Source organism: Pleurodeles waltl, chromosome 3_1, assembly GCF_031143425.1.
Source record: "Pleurodeles waltl isolate 20211129_DDA chromosome 3_1, aPleWal1.hap1.20221129, whole genome shotgun sequence".
NCBI classification, from domain to species: domain Eukaryota; kingdom Metazoa; phylum Chordata; class Amphibia; order Caudata; family Salamandridae; genus Pleurodeles; species Pleurodeles waltl.
The window spans coordinates 1,195,150,400-1,195,172,375 of record NC_090440.1 but is presented as its reverse complement, the minus strand read 5'-3'; the positions used below and the strand labels follow the sequence as shown (position 1 = coordinate 1,195,172,375).

At 41.1% G+C, this 21,976-nt stretch overlaps 1 protein-coding gene across 2 annotated transcripts in view; it reads right to left on the bottom strand.

Annotated features, from left to right (window-relative positions):
- LOC138285054 (receptor-interacting serine/threonine-protein kinase 3-like) overlaps positions 1-21,976 on the bottom strand; it is a 783,148-nt gene that overhangs the window by 33,742 nt on the left and 727,430 nt on the right. Inside the window, exon 8 of one of the 2 annotated variants that reach the window (XM_069224506.1) lies at positions 13,282-13,364. The exons of the other annotated variant lie outside the window; for it this stretch is intronic. Coding sequence (XP_069080607.1) covers positions 13,282-13,364 — 83 coding nt within the window. The remainder of the gene's footprint in view (positions 1-13,281; positions 13,365-21,976) is intronic. 2 annotated transcript variants of the gene reach the window in all.

Below are 21,976 nucleotides of genomic sequence, written 5' to 3'. Positions count from 1 at the left end.
CAACAACTTGAAAATAATCCACCTATTAAAAAGTTTTGTGACTCAATGAAAATGAACAAATTCTAAACCTTCACTAATATGTCCAAGAAGGAGGCAGTGAACAGCAACAGCAGGACAATCATCATGAAAGCAGACAAAGCACTATTTGGTTGAATCATTATGACAGCACAGAATCAGAACCTTCAAATGGCAGATGTACTCTCACATCCATTAGGACCCTTACAATGGGCTTCAGCAACTCCAGAAGGTCTGTTGTGAAAGACAAACACACTTTGGTGCGATGGCTATGTCTGTCTTGTCGATGGCATTGTGGGAACGAAACAGGAGCCAAAGAACCAATGTTGTGTTTGATACATTCAATGAGACATCTACAGTATTAAGATCAACTAAAGGACAATCAGAGGAGAACTCTGGAACCAGTTATAGAGCATCTCACCTTCCCAGTTTGTCGGACAGTGGTGGAAATTCCTAAGCCATGTATGGACTAAAACAACTCTCATTGCATTTCTTGCTAACAAATGGAGCAAACAAGAGTATTTTGTAAAACCTAAGAATAAAACACTGTTTGCAAACTGTGAAGACAAATGCTACAAAATTGCATCTGAAGGGAGCCAGAAGTGTCTGATCTCAACAGTACACATGAAGAAGTAGATGGTTGTTTGCTGCTGCATGCTGCACACGCTGCTAAGGAGGGTTACTAAGATATTGAAATCCGTTTGACTTACCAGGAACATTAGAACTGGTCTCCTAGTCAATTGCCAAAACTGCACAGAAAGGTTTGTTTGGCTCCCTTAAGCAATGAAGGGGCAAAGTTGCCGATCTTGGTTGGCTACATGTCAATTCCTCACCTCACCAACCTAATAACCGGTGAGATGATTGGGGTTTTAAACTACATAGTCGCCTTATATGGAAAACTCGTACAGTTCGTACAATGTAACATAAGCTCCACGCCTGATCTCGCAGAAGGATCTGCTGCTCTGACAGAAGTACAAGCCTAACAATATCATGGGTAAAGCACCCATAAAGCATGATGAAATAGCCTTCTTGATAGCTCACAAAACCAACCAGCTAAAAGCAGCGCATGTATACACTACACCCCATGACAAGCATGGAATAGTGACTATGGCCCTCATTATGAGCCTCTGCCACCCGCCAAACTCTTTTGCACGGAAAACCGCCACTCCGGTTTTCTGCCCGCTAGCTCAATTAAGAGTTTCCCGCTGGGCCAGCAGGTGGAAACAGCGTTTCTGTCCACTGGCTCAGTGGGAAACAGGCCATAACATTGAAGCAGACTCTTAATGAAGCCGGCGCCATTGTTGCTGTGCGTGGGGTGCCACACTTTTCACTGCCATTAATTCAGGCAACGAAAAGCGTGACAGGGCTGACCATGCTGGCTCCTGCATTGCCCATGCAAAGTGCATGGGCAGTGCAGGGGCCCCCACGGCGCCCCAGCACCCCGTCTCCGCCAGCCTTTGCATGTCGTTGGAACTGTCATGCAAAAGTCAGCGGAGAGGGGACTCATAATCCGGAGGGCAGGGCTGCCCCTGTGGATTAAGACCGCTGGCACTGCCAGGCTGTCGACTGGTGGCTACCTGGCGGTTGGACTGTGGCTGCTCCACCACGGTCATAATATAGAGGCCAGACTGGTGCTTTGGCGGCAATCTGACCGCCATCACGAGTCTGGCAGTCCCAGGACCGCCAGACTCGTAATGAGGCCCCATGTGTCTTCCTCTTGAGATAATGGTACCTGTGGAGGAGTGTAACACCTGGGGACCCATCTTTGCATGCATTCACATTCGCTGGTATGGTACACCTTCATTGGTGGTTTGTGTACGTAAGTGGATAGTGGATACAGAATGAGCACAGAGCTGCACCAGCTCTGGACTTAGGGATGACGTTAATGCAGAACATTTCTACAGTTTCTGTCTTCCTAAGCAAAACTAATTGAGAAGCTTTGTTTTTGGCTACACATCAGAGACTGGAAGTTGTTCCAGTTCAAGATCATGAAAAGGATCTACTGAAAAAAATAACCAAGGAAGTGGGTCTGTGGGTCATGAAACCTTGCGTACAAAACCTACTACGCCACATGTAAAAGCTAAAAGTGACAGTGAGAGTTCTGTTGAAGAGAAATCTCCAACAAAAGGGAAGAAGAAATAAAGGGACAAATAGAAAAGATGGGCTTGATCACCCGCATCCGAGGAATCTAGTAGGGGTGATTATAACCTACGTAACCATGAAAAAATATAAACACCTGTATGGTATCTGTTATCTGACAGCCACTCTCCACACTCTTTTCAGGACACTGATGGCAAATGAATGGGGAGGGAGAGTCAATTTGAATACCGAAAGGAAAAATTAAGCAGGACGCAAAGACTGATATCAGCGTAAAGATAGAGGAGAAAGGACTGGACTGTAAAACTTTATTAAAGATGAACAAAGTAGCAAGACTTTCTAAGAAACATGCTGATATAACTATGAGTCCTCCTGCAAAACAGGACTTGGGCAAGATCCCTTCTAAACAGCACAGCAGAAGTCATGATAGTGCATCAGACACTTCAGAGGTTTCTGGGTGCGAATCCAACTGATGACTCCCAATAAACATTTAAATCATCCGGAAAGGGTTTATAATTTAAACATTGAAATTGAAGGGAATATTTTCACATGCCAACAAAGCATGGTCACAAACATCAATGATTAAGACATCTTCCTAACTGAAGAGGACTGATGTCTAATCTTTGTTAAGGAAGACCTCTAGAGGAGGAACTTATAAGGATAACTTTTTCTCCCATAGCACCTGAAAACATCAGGGGAATTTACACCAGCGAATGAGCTGTAAGATAAGTTCTGACCTTATATAGAAATCAAATTGGGTGGGAAAACACTCAAGTCCACATGCCATTCCCTTATGCAGCGAACCTCAAGCACAACGCTCTTTAAAACCAGAAGCAAAACATGGTATGAAAGCAATATTAGATCAGTTGCAATACCAAGGCATAATTGTGCCAGTCATCAATGAACATGCCCCTTTTTCCTGTCTCCAAACCAGATGGTTCCAATAGGATCATTTTAGGAATCTAAACTTGCATATACAAACTGATGTAGTTAAAAATGCACATAGCACAGGTTTAATGACTAGTGCGAAAAAATACAAAACAACCCTGGACATCTCCATTAGGTTTCTTCAGTCAAAATTTAGCACCTGAAAGTGAGTATCTAATTGCCTTTAGATTCAAGGGGGTGCAGATCTAATTTCGATGCTTGTCTAAGGGCTATAAGAACAGTCCTGGCTTATTCTCAACATGCATCATGGAGATCTTACAACCAGATCCTGAGGTACTGCCATGCATTGATTATATCTATCTTACAGATGACTATTTAGATCTTCACCCAACTAGGGTGGAAAGAGTTGTGACCATATTAATATCATTAGGTTGCAAAATTAATTATAGGAAATTGAAGATTGCCTACCAGAAAGCGACTTTCTTAGGATACAAGTTCTCCAGTGAGGGCAACGATCTAGCTCTGCACTACCTTGCAGTCTCCCGATGCACTGAAAAAGTTGCAACCCCTACTGGGATTTCTTAACTTTGAATGTACTTACTTGCCTCACTATGCTGAGCAAGTGAAGTGCTTGTATGACCTGACTTCTTCCACGTTTTCAGCCAAACAGTGTACAAATGTGCACACTTACATCTTGCGTGCTCTATGTGCAGACATGCTTGAGACTAGGGCCCTCATCACAACTTTGGCGGTCTTTTCCAAAGACCAAAGAAGCTGTGGGTGCTGAAATATTGCCAGTGCTGGCGACTGTGTGAGTGCGTGTGTGAATGTTGTGAATGCGGGGGAGGGGGAAGTGTTTGTGGGTGCGTGTCTACGTGTGTGAGTGGTTGGGTGTGGACATGGGAGTGGGGTGTGTGTTTGTGTGAGTGGACAGGAAAAGTGGGTGAGCGCATATATGCTGTGCAGGGGTGTGTGTGAATATATGTATGTGCATGGGGGGGTGAATGCATGCGTGTACGGGGGCTGTGTAAGTATGTTATGCGCATGAGGGAGCGAATGTGTGCGTGTATGCAGTGTTTTTTGTCAGTGTGAATGGGTGTGTATGTCGCGTTTGTGAGTGGGAGTGTGTTTGTGTGTAGAAGTGTGTTTGTGCATGTGCATGGGTATGTGGGCGTGTGTATTCTGGCAACAGGAATGCTTATTCCTGTCGCCATGGTGCAAGACTGACAGCTTTTTCTGGCAGTGCGGCCACCGGAAAAATGCTGGTGGTCCCCCACCTTATGATACCACTAGAGGTATCACGCCATCCGCTGTGCTGGAGGTGCTCACTTCCAATTTGGCAAAATGCAGTAATGTGGCAGGACGGGTAGAGGCTCAGCCGAAGCCAAACCGCAAACCTCTTAATTTGGCGGTATCCACCACCAGCCTGTCAGTGATCTTGGGACCACCAGGGTTGTGAGGAGGGCCTAAATATTTACAGTCTAGGTCAATTAAAACCATCCTAGTTATCAGAGTGTTACCCAGCCACTACAGTTATACTCATGTGATTTACAGTGAAGGACAGACTGTTTCTATTGTTACAAGTCTTACTAATACTTGTTACCAGAAGAATGCTTTGCTTCCTTGAAAAAATCCTTGCAGCTTTGCAGTTATCCTGAAGAAGCGCCCTTTAGCGCAGGAAAAACTTATCATTGTTGTTTGATTCGTACTTGCAGTAGAGGCGGCCATCAAAGCAAGTATTATCAACGCATGTGCCCTACAACCGAGGTGGGCACAGTGTGCCTTTTCTTTAAGTGCAGAGGATGTAAAGTATGATCCTCTTCTTCGTATACTGGCTTTTCTCCAATATGAACAACACATTGCTTCAACTCCAACCATTTTGCAAATTGACTCGTACCAGAGCATATTTCTATAAGTATGGCTCCGCCCAACCAGCAGGAGGAACAAACTAGAAGTACTCCACAGCCAGCATAGCAGTGCAACATGTAGTAAAGGATGCTGAATTCCATCTGTAGTGCACCTACAACAAAATCCCAGGTGCTAGCACTGTACAGCATGCAGAACTACATGCCCTATTACTTGTAATAGAAAAGGCTGACTCGTCCGTTTCCACACTTATTGTGTCTAACTCATTGACATTTGAATGGTTTTAAGGATTCAATGGGGAAAACCTGTAAAGAATAAACAGCTCTGGGGAAAGGTAGCTGTGTTGCAAGAGAAGCTTGCACCAGTCCATGTGAGGCACACCTTGGGCCATCAGTGTGATAGCATTCATGTTAAACTGAACTTTGTGGCAGATTTAGCCGCTAAGGCTGCAATTCAAACTATTAAAGTAGCAGTCCTAAACTGAACTCAAGATCAACGCAGATTTCTTAACAACCATAAACACAACCAAGCAATGTGGGAAATCTTCTGCAGGCTTTCCTCTCAAATACATCTACATGCTTAATTCAGACAACATTCCTGTAATCACACTACCAGGAGTGGGAGAGTGGATAATACTAGTCAGATTAGATTTAATCAAATAAGCCCATGAGGGATTGGCATCTGCTCATGCAGGAGTCAATTCAACCGTAGCAATACTACAGCAACACTACTGGTGGCCTGGTGTATATAAACAGACTATGGATTCTGTTAGGCAGTGTGACATTTGTCAGCAGATTAAACCCTCCAGTGTCAAAAAGATCCTCACTAACTCCTCTCACAGTCTCTAACATCCCATTCTTGGTGATTTATTTGGATCACATCTATACACTTCATTTAGTAAACTGATATCAGTACATATTGGTGACAATTGATTCATGTTCTTGATTCCTCTGAATTTAGTCACAGACAAATGTGAGTGCTTCACATTTGCAAAGATTTGCAATGTGTGATAGCAATTGGGGCAGTTCATTCATATCCTTCAAATAATGGTTCTGTGTTCACCTCCATTTATAGATGAATCGGACATTGTTGTTGGATATGCTAGTGGCATGATTAAACCAGCCTTGACTGCTGGGGTAATAAGTTTAGCTCTTAGGCCCATATTTATACTTTTTTAGTGCCGCATTTACGTCATTTTTTTTATGCAAAATCGGCGCAAACATACAAAATACAATTGTACTTTGGAAATTTGCGCTGCTTTTGCGTAAACAATTACGCAAATGCAGCGCTAAAAAAGTATAAATATGGGCCTTAGTTCGTACCATAATCTTCATGGAGTCCACAGAACATTGTATAACTTGCCTAGATGAGTATTGGGAGGATGCACTCCATATAAGGTTCTCTTAAGAACTCCTATGCAGATGTCTTAATAACTCATAGGTATGTGTCTGGTGTAGATAGTCCTGGGAAGGTGGTGGATGAAAAAAATTTGACTTGTAGAAACACTTCAATGTTTTGCAGAGTATCCAAGTAGTGGGATACAAACCACTATGACACCACCACCTGTGAAAAGGAGGCTATCACTGCTGCTGACATACGGGTGCCCAACGTTGGGAACCTAGTTCATGAAAAAATCCATGACAAGCAAGCTTTTGGACCATCCTCCAGAACACTAATCACTGTTCTTGGGATAAAGGGCAAAAGTACTGTCATTCTGACTCTTTTTTCTGGCGCAAGGAGAAAGAGATACATGTCCATCAACCACACGAAAAAGCACTATGTGGCCATCCTTTAGAGCAGACCTTCGCATGCACCAAGAAGGATTCTGAGTAGACCTTCTCAAACTTTATCTACTCTGAATACTTTACCCCGTAAACAAAGCTGAAACATCACAAGCTCAAGTTCACAGCTGAGGATATTTGAGCACACCACATCTCAATCTCTACATACAACATTACGTTCCATCAATGTCATGACGCTGCCATCACATTGCTACTGTCTGACGCAATTCCATTGTTTACTATGAAATTCCACCTAATGCAACAGCACGTGAGAGCCAACTAACTTCGAGAATGGCTCTGGATATTTTTCAGAGGACTTTTTATTACAATCTCCTGTCACCCACTGTCAGAAACTGCTACGCACTTAATAATGGTTTCATGACAAGTACCTGATTTCACTGTGGTCCTATGCCTGGATTGCTTGGGAAACTTCCTTTTCATCCTTTACTCGTCATTCTACTGCTACTCAATGGACATTTCATCTCTGCAAGAACAATTGCATCACTGTCGTTTGTGAATTACAGTCACACTATACATCCCACAAAGCCTGAAGAGGTCTCTATGCTGCAAACATCTCAGTGTATCCTGTACCTGATGGCATAGCTTGGGAGAGAGTTCCAAACCAAATTATGGGACCTACTGAGTCATTGCAATTACCATAAGTGATAAAAGCTCCAATGAGTGATATACAAATACATGGTTCTATTTCAGTTGAGTGGGACACAGACTAATAAAAAAACGATGTCTTATTTAAAAGCATATGCTGCCTTGAAAAATAAAGATCCTTATTTAAATTCAACAAATTACAAAGAAATGTATTGCTACCGTCACCATGCACATTAATACTTACATAGGACTAGCTATCCCATTTACAATTACACAATTTCTTGAATAAATTCCCTTATTTTCAGTGTGCTGACACAACACATCTTTCAGCTTTCTATTTTTTTTATAGCAGCCACAGCAGCTTCCACAGAATCTAATCACTGCCAATAAACTGATTTACTCAGTTTAGTCGAAATCTGGCTACCAAGGGTTATGAGTATTGGAAAGCAAATGATCATGAAGAATAGTATTTGGGGAACCAAATCTTGATAGATCCAAGGCAAATAAACTTTATTTGGGGTATGCATAATACCAAAAGAAATTATTTTTTCTGCACAAAACTGTCTAGCAGACTACCTGCCTGGGATTTGGAACAATGACGGACTTAAGAAAACCTTCTATCCCAAAAATCAATTTAACTCTGTTCAGTAGCTGGCAATTCCAAGCAAATATGTCAGACTCACATTTAAATGGTATAATACAGAACGGAACCTAAAATTTACCTCGGTTCTCTGCTGAAGGTTTAGCCTTGTGGCCATATGGTGCTGAGACCTATGTTTTGTTTTCTTTCCAACACTCTTGGGCCTAAAGCTAGCCATCCTGACCCGTGTTATAACATGCAGACACCTGTAATAATTACTACACATACAGTAGTTAAGCTATGCCAACGATGGCTGGAACATTCTAGCTTTTTTACAGTAAAATAATATTTTTCCTTAATTAATGAAAAGATGGATTTTTCGGACTTTCTTTTAGAACCACAAGCTAAAGCAAATAAAAGATTATTTGTCACAGGAATATATGCCATTTATAAATATTTGAACAAATATTCTGAGAAAGAAGCTGCAGAAAGAATTAGACAAATTGATCAAGAACACCTGCAAGCAGTGCGTTAAGTTATTCACAATGCACACACTTTCTAAAAGAGTGTACTCATGAAATCCCGTCAGTCTTCAGCCTTAGCCCTCATACAAGGAGACCTGGGTTTGTTATAACACAGGCAGGCTCGATTGAGAGCAATTAGGCACCTAAATTGGGCATTCCAAACACTTATCAGATTTTGTGCCTGGCAACTTTTCAATGAAACAGCCATATTGAACTGTATTAACAGTTATATTGAACTGTATAATTTCATGATTACTTAGAAAACAAAGGCAAAGAAACACTCCACACTGCTCAATATAGAACAAATGGAAGATGCACCATTTAACTATAGTGGCACTCCTTCTATTGCCTAGTTTGTTAATAAACAGCATTATTTGTTTACTTAGTACATTGTTTCATTTTCAAGACTGCCAGAAATATAAATCCATTGGCCGGTGTGAAGCAATGTGCAATTCACAATTATTGCCTTCATGGAAGTTTCCTTTTTTCTACATGTGTCTAAATGAAAATGAAGATGGCCCTATGTACATTGGTACAGCAAATTGCAGGAATCCCCCATGTCAAACCCTTCTGTGAGATACTACATGATTGCCTGGAACGTTTAGCGCCTTCATGCCAGGGTTGAGTTGTGTTTTATCTGTTTCCCCTACTCCTTCCATCCACACATATCATATACTCCTGAATAACATTTCTCATTTATTCCTAACACATGTTACTTGCTGTGGGTATAAACCTGGCCAGTCACACCTGATAACGGTTTGTGAAACAACACAGAGTGGAAGGACCTTGCACCCTTCACCTCGAAATATAATCAGAAATGTTCCTTGGCCTAGTGTAGATATGAAATCTATGTGTTTTGACAATTTAAAAAAGCTATTGCTTTTTAATACAAAACAAAGTCCCTTTGACTTCAGCGGCTGGGACCTATAGTTTGCAGACAACCATAACTGTTTCAGATATTCAGAGGCTGTTACACATGCAATATCTGATATACTTTACTGATATAGTGCAAATGATATTAAACTCATTAGATGACTGGTGATGTGCATTTTTTAAAGAATACTGAATCTGTTGTTGTAGCTGGATTTAGAGCGTTATGTGGACTGATGAAACTGTTTTTCCACTTTCTGTTCTCCAGCCTTTTTGGAGGATTCCCTCCCATCATAATGATAATCGACTGTGGTATCATCATCTTTCCCCTGTCCCTACAAGGAAATCAACAACATGGTGTACATGTATCCAGCAGAACAAAGATGCAGAGAAACTCTAGCATGTTATATGGGTCATGCTTGACTATCTGAACTCAGTGAGCATTGGATCCTACCGTTTCACAAAATTAATTCTACAAGAGTAAAACATGTGTTCTGGTACATAATACGTCTCACTGAAACTATCTTGGATTTACAAATGAAGCAACCCTGAGTGTCTCATACTGTTATGGAGGAAATCATTCAACTGCTACATGAGCACCAGAGACAATGCTGAACAATGCATTTGTCCCTTCTACAGGAAGCTGAATATGATAGATCATACTCACCTTTGGCACTTTTCAATGTAACACTTGATTAGTGACTTAACTCACTGTTAATGTTCAAGGCTCCTGAGCCTCCAAAAGAAAATCATCCCATGTTTTCAAGTAGAGCAGACGAGCAACCAAGTGCTGGTCCATCTACTGTTCAGGCTCGTGACTCTGAGAATGCATTACCATGATTATACAACGAACACACCTGTGCTGTGTGTGACCACGAACATGTCGACATGTCCTCCGATGAGGATTTAAATCAACATGTGAGTTAACCAATGGCATGTTTTCACCCTATACATCACTGAGGCAGTATGAACTTTGAAGTGAAGAGAACTTTCTTAAACAGACTCCATTTTTTTTCTTTCTTTTTTTCTTATTTAAGCCACATACTTATTAATCTGGCCTATTCCATATAATCTCTGGTATGTTTAATCAGCAACACACATCCCTCTTTAGGAATTACATGAGAAACATTGCGTTAGACACATTATCACCAATTGCTTGAAACAATGCAAAACTTCAAAGTATTCATGCCATGAATTTGCCCATCGAATATTTTGTAATCATGTTTATGATTTGTTAACCATAATATTATTGTATGCTATTATATATTTCATATATCATATTTTACATATATGCTATTATATATTTTAATTATCATATTTTACATGTATTGTATTTTAGATACAGGATGAACATTTAGATTATGAATTTCCCTACACGTTAGCCAAAACCTATTTGTCACATATGCCCCTATAACGTTACATTCAGATGTGCAAGTTCAGGATGATGTAAAGCCCAAAAGGACGGAGTTAATTTTGAGTAGGCGCCGAAACTATCTTTGGAAAGGGGAGTCACAATATTTCCCCTTTCATGCAGAATCATTGCCAGGTCTACCACAGTCGCGTATGTCGTCTAACCTTATCTTTCTGAGAACTGTGAAAATATCAGGTTATTCAGCCAATGACATAGATATAACAGCTAATGTGACATCGGTCTGGGACAAGTGGCTACTTATCACCATGTCAAGGTTAAATAATGACAAATACAGACATATAACAAAAATAGTAGAGTCTGAATTGATGTCTTTTTACCTTATATGTTCATGAGGAAATGTCTGGGAAGTATACCTTGATGCACATAATCTATGTCAGACATTCCTAACCTTAAGTCAGAAATTCCAATCTCTGATAAGATTTAGTATATAAAGACTGATGTTCGACCACTCTGGAGGAGAGGTCCTTTGCCAAGATTATTGCACAAGAGTCTGCCAGAGATGGCCTCACCTACTGACAGGGCACATCAAAGATGCTGCATCTCGTATGATAAGGCCACTTCCCAGAGAAAGTTCGCTACCGCAGCACGTGATTGACTTTCATAGGGAACACTGCATTCAAGCATCCGCTTATAACAACAGCTTTTGCTGTTAACAAGGCATGCAGTGCCTTACTTCTCCCTAAGAAACTGCAAGTTGTTCTGCTCTCCATGCTTTCCTGCTGTAGCGCAGAGAAGTAGGTTTTTTGGGTGTTACGTTTTAGATAACACTTTATCCATGTTAGAAAGGCTCATTTTATTCTCATTGTTTACAGTGTGTCTTCATGTGGTTTTATGATATCCTGTGAAGTTATTTTAGATGTGCTAAGAAACAAGTTCACCCTGTTGTAATAAATGCTTTTAGTTAACTATGTTTATTCTTTTTAGTAGAATGTGTGTGTGATATTGTGAATGACAAATTAGGTTTTTTCTGTGGGCATTATCCACTGATCCTGTTCTACTTCAATTATGTATTGAATGGGTTTCTGCAGGGCTACAATAACCTGTCTTTAGCATTCAGCACTGGTGCAAGTTCACTTGTGTCACCTGTCGGTGAGAAAGCAAACCTTGTAGAACTACGATAAAGTGGTAATTTACGCAACAGTTTCAATTTAACTCATCTACTGGTAGTTAGTCTGGAGCTGCATACCATCCATCATCATTTTTCCCACCATGACACCTCAGTTTGGACTCAGCCAACACAAGCAAACCAAAACCATTTGAGATAGTTAACACTCCTCCTCTGCCATGGTCTTGCATTCCTACTTCCAGTGCTTGTCTTCATCCAGGTAATGCACTGAGAGAGCATATGTTTGTGCTTCTACTGATCATGAGGCCATTTGGGAAAGGTACTATTGTCCATCCCTGTAAGCCCTACCTTCACCCTTCATCGTACTCAAAATTAGACATCCTGAAGCATTAGTGACCCTCCATCATACTCATCATATTCAAAATTGGACATCCTAAAACATTAGTCATATGGGGATGACTGTATTGCAGATTGGACAGGCATATCTCTAATCCCACTCTGTGTTCACTTTGACCTCTTTCTGCCCTAACTCTCTTTCCTAGAACCACAAGATTTACACTGTTGATGACCTAGTTACTGTGTACAGTACAGGAGGTTGATTGAAAATTTTATGTAGTCATCATAAACTCAACCTGGGTCTTGCAGAGTAAAGTACATATGGCAGCTAAATATGACATGTGCTCCCCATCTTTATCTATCCTTCTCATGGTTTATTGCTACAAACCAAGGCGAAATAAGAGCACCTCTCTGATCTCTCGTACATCACACCCAAATGCTTCCACACAGATTCACAGCAAGTACAACACCCTTTCAACCAAGACCTTCCACAGGGTATAATATGCTCCCTGTATGTAATACGTACCTGATAAAGCGCTTCAATATCCTCAATTGGGGTGTAAAGTGCTACACATATGCAATTACAATATAAATGCAGTCACATTACTTACATTTCAGTGAATGATGAAGTAATATGCCTGAGATGTACTGTAAAAGGGCAAAGGTATTTTGCTTGATGTTGCAAATGCCCTTTTGTTTCACTCGGTGCAATACATACATACATACACCCAAATTGGCGCTAGTGTTTTTCCATACAAAATAACAGACCTGTTGAAAATGTACGTTGCTATATTGCAAATGTACTGAGTTTGTCTGACTGCAACATTCATGTACATCTGACTCTAGAAACTCCCTGTTGCTCTGTCTCGGGGATTGTGCTGCTGTGACTGATTTCTGCACTAAAAGCCTCCAAATGAATATGGCATCTTATTTTTCCCTGCATTCCAGTGTTCAATAAATAGGGTGGAACAAAGGGGACCAGGATTGTCATCTTGAAGATCACTACTAAATTCTTATGTAGTGGTGATGTTTCCACATCACTTTGTCCTAGACATTTCCCAGGCCACCCCATGGCTGAAAGTACTCTGTTAAGACTGTATTAGGATTTGTTACATGAGTGTTTTCAATCTTTGTCCTTCAGTGTATTTGGGAGTTTGACCCCATCCCTCAGCGCCTTGTCTCCGTGTGATGGGGTCCCACCATATTGTGCATATACTCACTCTACATGGTTGTGAAAGTGATGTCGTTGTCAAAGATTTCACAGTGACGGGCCTGGTCCTGAAGTAACTTGGACCAATCAAATCTGGAAGCAAAATGATAAGGCAAGCATGTGAGATAATACCCAAGTGAAGGGAGAGATGGTTTCACAATACAGATAAACTACACAATAAGAAAGAGAAAGATATTCTAAGATACCCAATAAAGTGCATGTTACCCGAATACAGAAGGGAAAGAAACTGTTCAAACTTGGAAAACTGCTGCCCAAACAATGAGGGGTAATGTCTAAACATTGATTGCTACATAATACCCACAAATTCAGTATGTGGCGAAACTGTGAGGTACTGTCTAAAGAAGGAGATACTGCTAAAGGGAGAGATATTGCTTAAATAAAGCTACATTGTCATAAGGAACAAAGGTGTCCAACTAGCAATAGAATACAAAATACACTAGGAACAAAAAATAATGCCCAGGTGGTGTTAAGTCAGCTGTTAAAATCACATTTATTACAAAGTCTTGTGTTTAGGGGTGCAGCTAATAGAGTGGAGAGTCCAATGGAGGCATATCTTACTGCATAACCGTCTGGTCAGTTCAGAATGCTCGGACTTCCACTATGGAGGGAGGGTCCAATATGTGCTCTGATCTCCCTGCGAAAATGAAAAAGAACTTATGCGTGCCAGGGAGAATACCCCAACAGTGGCGGCCATATTGAAGCACTCGGGTGAAAGACAAAGAGTGTGAATGAAGTACAATAACAATATTGAGTGCATTGTGCAATAGCAATATACATGGCCCGAAAGGGAGTGGTACAAGTGGGTAGGTGTAACACATTTCAAAAATGAGAAAAGGAATAAAAACTAGTATGCACAGTTGGGATGACCAAAAATGGCAGGCATATTGAAGAAAATGTGTGAAGGATCAAGTGTGTAATTGAAGTATGAAAGACACCATGCAATAGCACAAGGATGGTTAAAAAAGGAATGGTACAAATTAGTAGGGGTACACCGGGAGGAAAGAAAGTTCAGACAATCACAATGTACGTAAGTAAGGAATGGAACCCAGGCATTGCTCACTCAGAGAGGTCAGAGCATAAGAGCCCAGAGCATCAGTATTGAAAACCAAATTAAATGTTATTATGGGACTCAGCAATAGGACATATCCTTGCAATCATAATATACAACAGTGCCCCAATAGGAACATCAGTGCAATCACATTGGAACAACAGTGTCTCTGTCCTCAATAATATAGACCATCTTAAATCTTGTTCTGGAGATCAGCAATGTATTTAAACATGTCAAATGGCCATGTACATAGATAGCAAGTTCTGCAGGTGAATTAAACAGGTGCTATTCAGTCAATTGGGTCATGAAATCAGATCCCCAAACATCATGAATAGAAACCAGAATCTAATCATCATTATAATAATCAAAAATATACACAAGTTGTTTAGACAAACTGAGCAGCAATTCCTGGACAGATCAAACTGCCCATTTGTTTATGTTGAGATCACTTTGTGTCCATAATACCACCTCAGGCAAATAGCATATCAGAAAAGCATATATCAGTCAGGTGGTCAGTACCTCCCATAAAAATTCAGATTAGAGATATCCAGTTTTCTACTTGGTTAAGACCGCTATGGAGGCTGTAGGTTCTAAGAACCTACTTTAGTTCCTCTTTGTTCATATTTGAAGAGATGTCCCCTGCATGCTTATGTACTTTCATTACTTCTATCTCTTGCAATCGTAGGACATTTTCAGTATGGTTGAGTTGTTCAAAATGTTCCACCGTAGGCGCGTTGGCAACCTTGCATCAAAGGCAGCTCCTAAGTGGGCATATTGTTATTCTTACTTTCTGTGTGGTTTGGCCAATGTAGACCTAACTACAGGGGCAAGTGATTGCATAAATAACATTAGCAGTATTACAATTAGAAAAATGAATCAGTGCAGTTTTTACATTCCTATATACAACATCTTTTGTCTCTACAGTGTACTCACAAACACTAACATTTCTACATTTGTGGTGGCCTCTCAACCGAGTCAGTTCGCATTACTCATGTAATGTGTGATTTCTCCTACCAAATGGCAGGCATGTGAATACCAAATGTTCTTGTATACTCTTATTTTTTTGGAAAGCAAAAATACGGTGTTCCAAAGCTATCTCTCCTGTATTCAAAACATGCCAATGGCGTAGAACCATTTTATTCACTCAATTTCAAATGGGTGAGAATGTGGGCATGCGCATCAGTCTCTCTGTGGCTCCTTTCTTCCTGAGGCCCAGGAGTGCCTCCCTGGGACATTACCATGCTCTTTTAAGGAACCTGGCCACTAATTTGCGAGGATAACCTCTGGCTAAGAGTTTGGTTTTGAGCGTTTCTGCCTTTCTGAAAAAGCCTTGTTTGAGAAGACAATTCCTTCTAATTCTCAAAAATTGGAAATATGGGATGGAGTCCCTCAGTGCTCTGGCATGGTGACTGGAGTATGCTAACAATGTGTTCCTTTCAGTAGGTTTTGGGTAAGGGGACATGTATAGTTTCACTTCATGAGTTCTAACCATGAGATCCCAAAAGGAAATTTCATCTTTACTGTGTTCAAAAGTGAGTTTCAATCCATTACAATACATGTTCAACCTTTTAACAATCTTGGAAAGGTTATCAGTACTGCCTCTCCAAATGAGAAAGATGTCATCAATTTAACACTCCCATAGTATCATTTTGATAAAAAATGTATTATTATCTGTGAGAAAACAAGGCTGATTGCAGAGGCCCCCTAACTTTGTGCCCCATTTTTCACTTTTTGCTGGTGTTTTCATGACTCCGATGTTGCCCAGGGTACTACTAACCAATCCCTGGGCCTGTGCTCTGTGTAAAATGAGAATTCAAATTAGGATCATTATAATTGGCTATGTCAACCTACCTATAAAACCCTAGTATATGGTAGGGCATGTAGGTTTAGGGACCCAAACATAGGTGGTACACCCATAGGTGCACTGCTGAGGTACCCAGGGTCATTTTAAAGACAGGCCTACCTTGCTGACTACTTTTAAACTTAAGTCATATGCAAATTCGACTTTGGAATTAAAAGTACTTCTAAAGTCTTAGACTACCTTATCTTTACATATATTTCACTCCTAAGGTGTACCCTATGTGACCCTAGGGTTGGGTGCCATGTAATTATAAGCAGGGACCTTATACAAAATATTTTATAAGCCGTGGTGAGGTAAAATAGCCAAATTTGTCTTTCCCTCACTGTAGTGAATGGCCTCCATAGATTAACGTGGGGAGACTTTATTATAATTAAGAAAATCCCCTAAAGTGCCAGATACCTTGAGTTTGGTATCAGATTTATTGTTATAAAACTCTGCCTAAAAATTGCCAACTTCATCTCTGTAGTGCCCTTCTCTGACTGGCCAGCCTCTGGCAGCCTGGCCAGGCTGCCTTGATGAGGTGTGAAGTGGCCTGGGCTGAACACAAAGGATGTGCCTGGGGGAGGCGAGCTGCCTCAGCAGATGGTGAAGCAGAATGGGGGAGAGCGGCCAAACTGGTCTGCAAAGGCAGGGAAGGGCATTTGGAGCAGCTCAGGACCTCCCTTGCATCCTGCAGTCCCAAACAATTAGGTATCCTCTTGATTAGATCACGAGAGGGAAGGAAAAGGGGCGTGTTTTGGATTTTTCGCCACACCAGTCGGTAGGCTCAGCCAGATCTAACCTCCAAAAATCACTTTCAGCCATGTTAGATTTTTGAAGAATGTTGCTCCCTGGGATTGATTTGTGCCACACTTCCCAGGAAGTGGTCATCAAAGGGAGAAGGAGCCTGCCTGTGATTGGATAACTAGGGTCCCCTGCTTTCCACCCAGGAGCAAATATATATGGCAGAGCTGCACCCACACCTCAGATCCCTATGAGGAACAAGACTAAGAAGAAGAAGGACTGTCCTGCTGGACCCCTGACCTGTACCTGGACACTGCACGCTGAAGGTCTGCACCTGCTGCATACTTGGGCTTCACGACTAAAAGGACATTGCCTGTCTTCTACTGCTTCTAGAAGGGACTCCCTGTTTGTTACAGGTACAAAGGAGCTGCCACATCAAGTCCAGCAAGCAGAGCCCAGCTAACCAGCATTGTGTGGCCATTTGAGGATTCTGACCAGGTGCATTGTGGGGATTGTAGTCCCAACTCTCAAGGAGCAACTCAGAGCTTCTGGAACCTTTGATCAAGTGATGGACACTTCAATGACCCAAAAAAGACCTCTGGAAAAAGATCTAGAAGTTTGGAGCAACTCCATAAATTGAAGAGGTGCATTGTGGGAGTTGTAATCCCAGACACTAGGAGGCAAACCAGAGCCTCTGAACCCTTGGTTGGTCCTGTGGACCTCTTTCCTGAGTTAAGAAACACTTCTGAAAATAAGTGTAATAGTGTAACCTCATGGGTGGCCTGCCCTTTGGACTTTGTCCCTGTGTAGTGTGACCTTTTTTAATCTTTTGATCGCTAGTTGCTTCTATGAGCTAGAAAACATGAATTCTTTAAAAATTCATAACTCCGTTCCCCTTATCCGATTTTAATCGTTTTAGCGTCATTTTAAAGATACAAATATAATCTATTATGATAAATTGGTGTTCAGTTTTCTATTGTGTTTTGTGTTTTACTTATTCACTGTTTTGTGATTTGCAAATGCTTTACACACTTGTTTCCTAAGTTAAGCCTCGTTGCCAAGCTACCAAGGGTTGAGGTGGGTTTAATTTATTGAGATCTAACTGGATCTAAGTGGGATTTGTGGCCTATTGCTAGGTGTAGGTACTTACCTGCCCTTACTAATACTACACTTTCCAACATTATCTGCAAGAATAGTCATGGTCTAAAGTCTGTCCAAAAACAGAATGCCAAAGTTGGGAGCATGGACTGCATCCATAGATGTACCTTTTACCTGCTGATTAAACTCAGCCTCAAACTTGAAAAATGTTTATTAAGCGTGAGGTGTTGTAACCCAATAAAAACTCTGTAGGCACCTGGTGAAGGTGTGTTCTTTTGTCTAAAGCATGACAAAGGACCTCAATCCTCCCTGTACCCCTGCACATCCCATTTTTACAAGTTTCTGTAATAAATGTAATTTTTTTAGCAGTTGACTCAACAGTTCCTTGGCATTCTTTTTTGTTTCCATAATTATTGTGTAGTGTATTGCTAGTTAGGGACCTCTGTTCCTTATAATATAGTGTTACCCTTGATCCCTAATTATCCATGGGTTTCCCTTGTGTTTTGTACTATTAAATAAAGATACTGGGGAAGACACAGCCCAAACACTGCAAGCCAACAGCAATGTCTAACAAATAAATCAAGGATGAAAAGGGTCAGAGATCAGGGAATGCAGAGTTCCTTTAACACAGATCTAAGTTACCAAGCATCAGTTACCCTTCCAAACCATTCCTCATCTATCGTTTGCTAATACTAATGTGCATAGCCGCATTCAGTAAAGATGTTCTAGTTGATGAACCCAGTGCTTAATGTGTAAAAGAACAACTGCTGGTGCATAAAGCTCTGCTCAGAAGCAGGGAGCCATTGCCATTAAATGTCGGCATGTGGAATACTAAGGATGCATAGTCTTAAATCCATATCATTCTTCTTTAATCCGCTACCAGACACATATTACCCCTTTTTCTCACCCTTGCACTTTCCTGCTTTCTCCCTTTGTGATGGGTTTTCTTCCTTTGCTTCTATTTCCAGTTTTGAGTTTTTCTTTCTCTTCCTCTCAGTAAATGTTTGATACAGAACAATAAGTAGTAGTCCCCAAAATGAATGCTGGTGGGCTCCACAAGCATCCACCAGCTCAAATTAAACACTGAAAGAACCTGTGTAAAATCGAACATTTAAGTTCGAAATGCTCTAAACCTTTGGCTTGTGATCAATATACACATATGTTCCTATCAGGAGCACATGGAAGGCTCCCAGAACAGTACCCAAGTCATGCACTATAACAGGCTAATTAGGCAGTGGGTTAGAAACCATTGACATGTTACGGACCAGCTGAGTCCCATGGTTCTGCTCCTGAGATTCCATGTAGAATGATATGTGGAGTACACACTTCAAGATAACCATGCACCCACCTGCTGCACATAGATAGTTTAATAATGTTCAGGCATGTACACAGAGAAATGTAAGCTCCTCACACCAGGCATGAAGCATGACTGTTCCATAGAGATAGGATAATAATATGCAAATCGGAGTGGAGCATTCCCCAGATCAGGCATGCACTCAGCTGCTGCACAGAAATTGGTTCATAACATTAATGCATGTATATCGAGTTGTGAAGGACTTCTCGGATCTAGAATGCATCCAATCACTGAAAAGAGATGTATGACGTTCATTTATACATTCACATGGGTGTATGGATGACTCCTCAGATGAGGTAAGCACCCAATTGCTGCACAGTTTGACTAATAATAATCACCCATGTACAATACTCTTGTGTCAGACATGCATTCACCAGCTGCACAGACATAAGATAATAATGTCCATGTGTGTTTACTGGAGAATGGATGATTCTCCAGACCAGGGATACCCCCAGAGCTTGGTAATTAAGAAAGAGCACATTTTGGAGAATAGCACGCAGTGGGACCACTTGCATAACCTATGTTAGGAGATGAACAGCGTAGCAACATATCTACCTGGAATTTTAACAATTATTTTAGATGTAAAAATTGTCTATAATGGATATTATGGAACGTTTTTCTTAGGTTGGGAAGAGTACGAAATTACACAGCAAATATCCCATCCTAAACCGAATCACATCAGCATGTGGTGCATGGGGCCTCATCACAATCACTCAACAACCAAATCCTTGGGCTTCACACACTTGATGGCATTTAGGAGTGAGGGGCATATTTAGAAGCCCCTTGGGCCACCTTAGAGCCGCCATAGTGTAACTTTTTTTTATGAAAAGGCAGCGCTAAGGTTACTTTTTTGCCATGCCATATTCACAAAGTGGCACAATGTTTGCATTGTGCCACTTTGCGACCCCTTGCACTACATTATGCCTATGTCAGGCAAAATGTATGCAAGGGTGGCGTTCAGGCCCAGGGAGGGCCGAAACATGGCACAGTGAAATTTACAACATTTCACTGCACCATTTTTTCTGTCATTTTTAACGCCTCACAGAGCAAGCGTTAAAATGACACACCCATTATATTCAATGGCCCTGTCTTTGTTTTGCTGCACTAGCATCAACATTTTTGACGCTAGTGTGGCAAAGTGACACAACAGCATCAAAAAGTTTGATGCTACTGTGATAATGACTGCCATGGTGCACTGTACTGTAAATACGGAGCAACCCTGATGTTGTTAGGTGCCAGCAGGGGGGGAGGTGTAAGAAAAGTGGAATCTATGGTGTGGCACTTTCTTGTACATATGCCCCTGAGAGGCTTACTTGTTCTTGGCTCATGCCGTCTAGTATACTGCTTAAGGGTCCCATTACACTCATGTTACTACTGAACTGAACTTATTTATTGGTGCTTTGGACTGCAACTGTGTTTCGCACCTACAAAGGAGAAAGAATGTAGAAAGAACAAAAACAAACTGTAAAGTGCTAAAGTCGGAGTTTACAGGAGAGTCTCTTGTATTGTCATTTTGAGGCTCGAGTAGCAAATCTAGGTCACACTATAAGACTTATAGTTTCCTGTGGAAGTGCTAGTGGTAAGAAAAATCAACATTAGTGCCTTCATGTATCACATGGTTTCAATTTTTTTTCCTGATATGCCTACTTTTTACCAAGCATTTCCCTGCTCTTTCGGTTGCTTCTTCAAAAATGTCACTTAGGAGAAAAGAAAACACAGTGTGAGTCCAGAACCAATTATTCTTTCATCAAGATGTAACTAATAGTGTCTCTCCTGGGCTTGTTCTACTTGGGCATTTCAGCAGGATGTTGGTGAAACCTTTGATTTCACCTCATGAGCAATTTGGATTCCCCTTTGATACAAGCCCCTTGTGCCACCGGAAAGTCATATTTCTGATGGCCTGCAGGTGCAGAGTGCAGACCCATATCTACGAGCCCACCACGTAGGCAAAGTTTTTCAGTGGCCTCATAGATACGGTGTAAGGCAACACAGCATTGCAGTGGGATTTCCCAAGCAAGGGTGCCTACATTGTTGGCAGGATTATTTTTGTGCAGGAAGGGATACCTTACTGCACAAAAACAATTCTTGGAGTTTTTTCCTCTTTCTATGAGTGCTGCAGAATGTTAAATGTGTATTAATTGCATAAATTAATGTGCCATTTAAATTCACGTTGCTTAGCCTAAGTGAGGCCTGCAAAGTCCTGTTTCCTGAATGTGCAGAAAATGTTCAGTCATTGTTGTGAACATGTACTTTTCTTTCAGAAATCTTTCTTATGAGAATCTTAGCTCATGCTACGACGATTCTATTGTTTTACATATAGCAAGCCAGAGAGACTAACCTTTAGTCCAGTACATTAAGGAACTTTGAAATTTACAATGTATACATTTGTTTCAACCCGCATGGATGAGCTATGATGGAATGTTTTCTACATGGCGATGTTGCATGACTAATTTTCATTGGATGGTTACATCTTCTACGTCATGTGGAGTGATGGATTCCCCACTTGGATTTTGCAGGAGTCCCTCTCCAGGCCCTGCTGCTTAGTTCTCTTGCCTTCCCTTTAGGAGATGAACCCTGTGGACTTTGAGAGGTATAGTCTT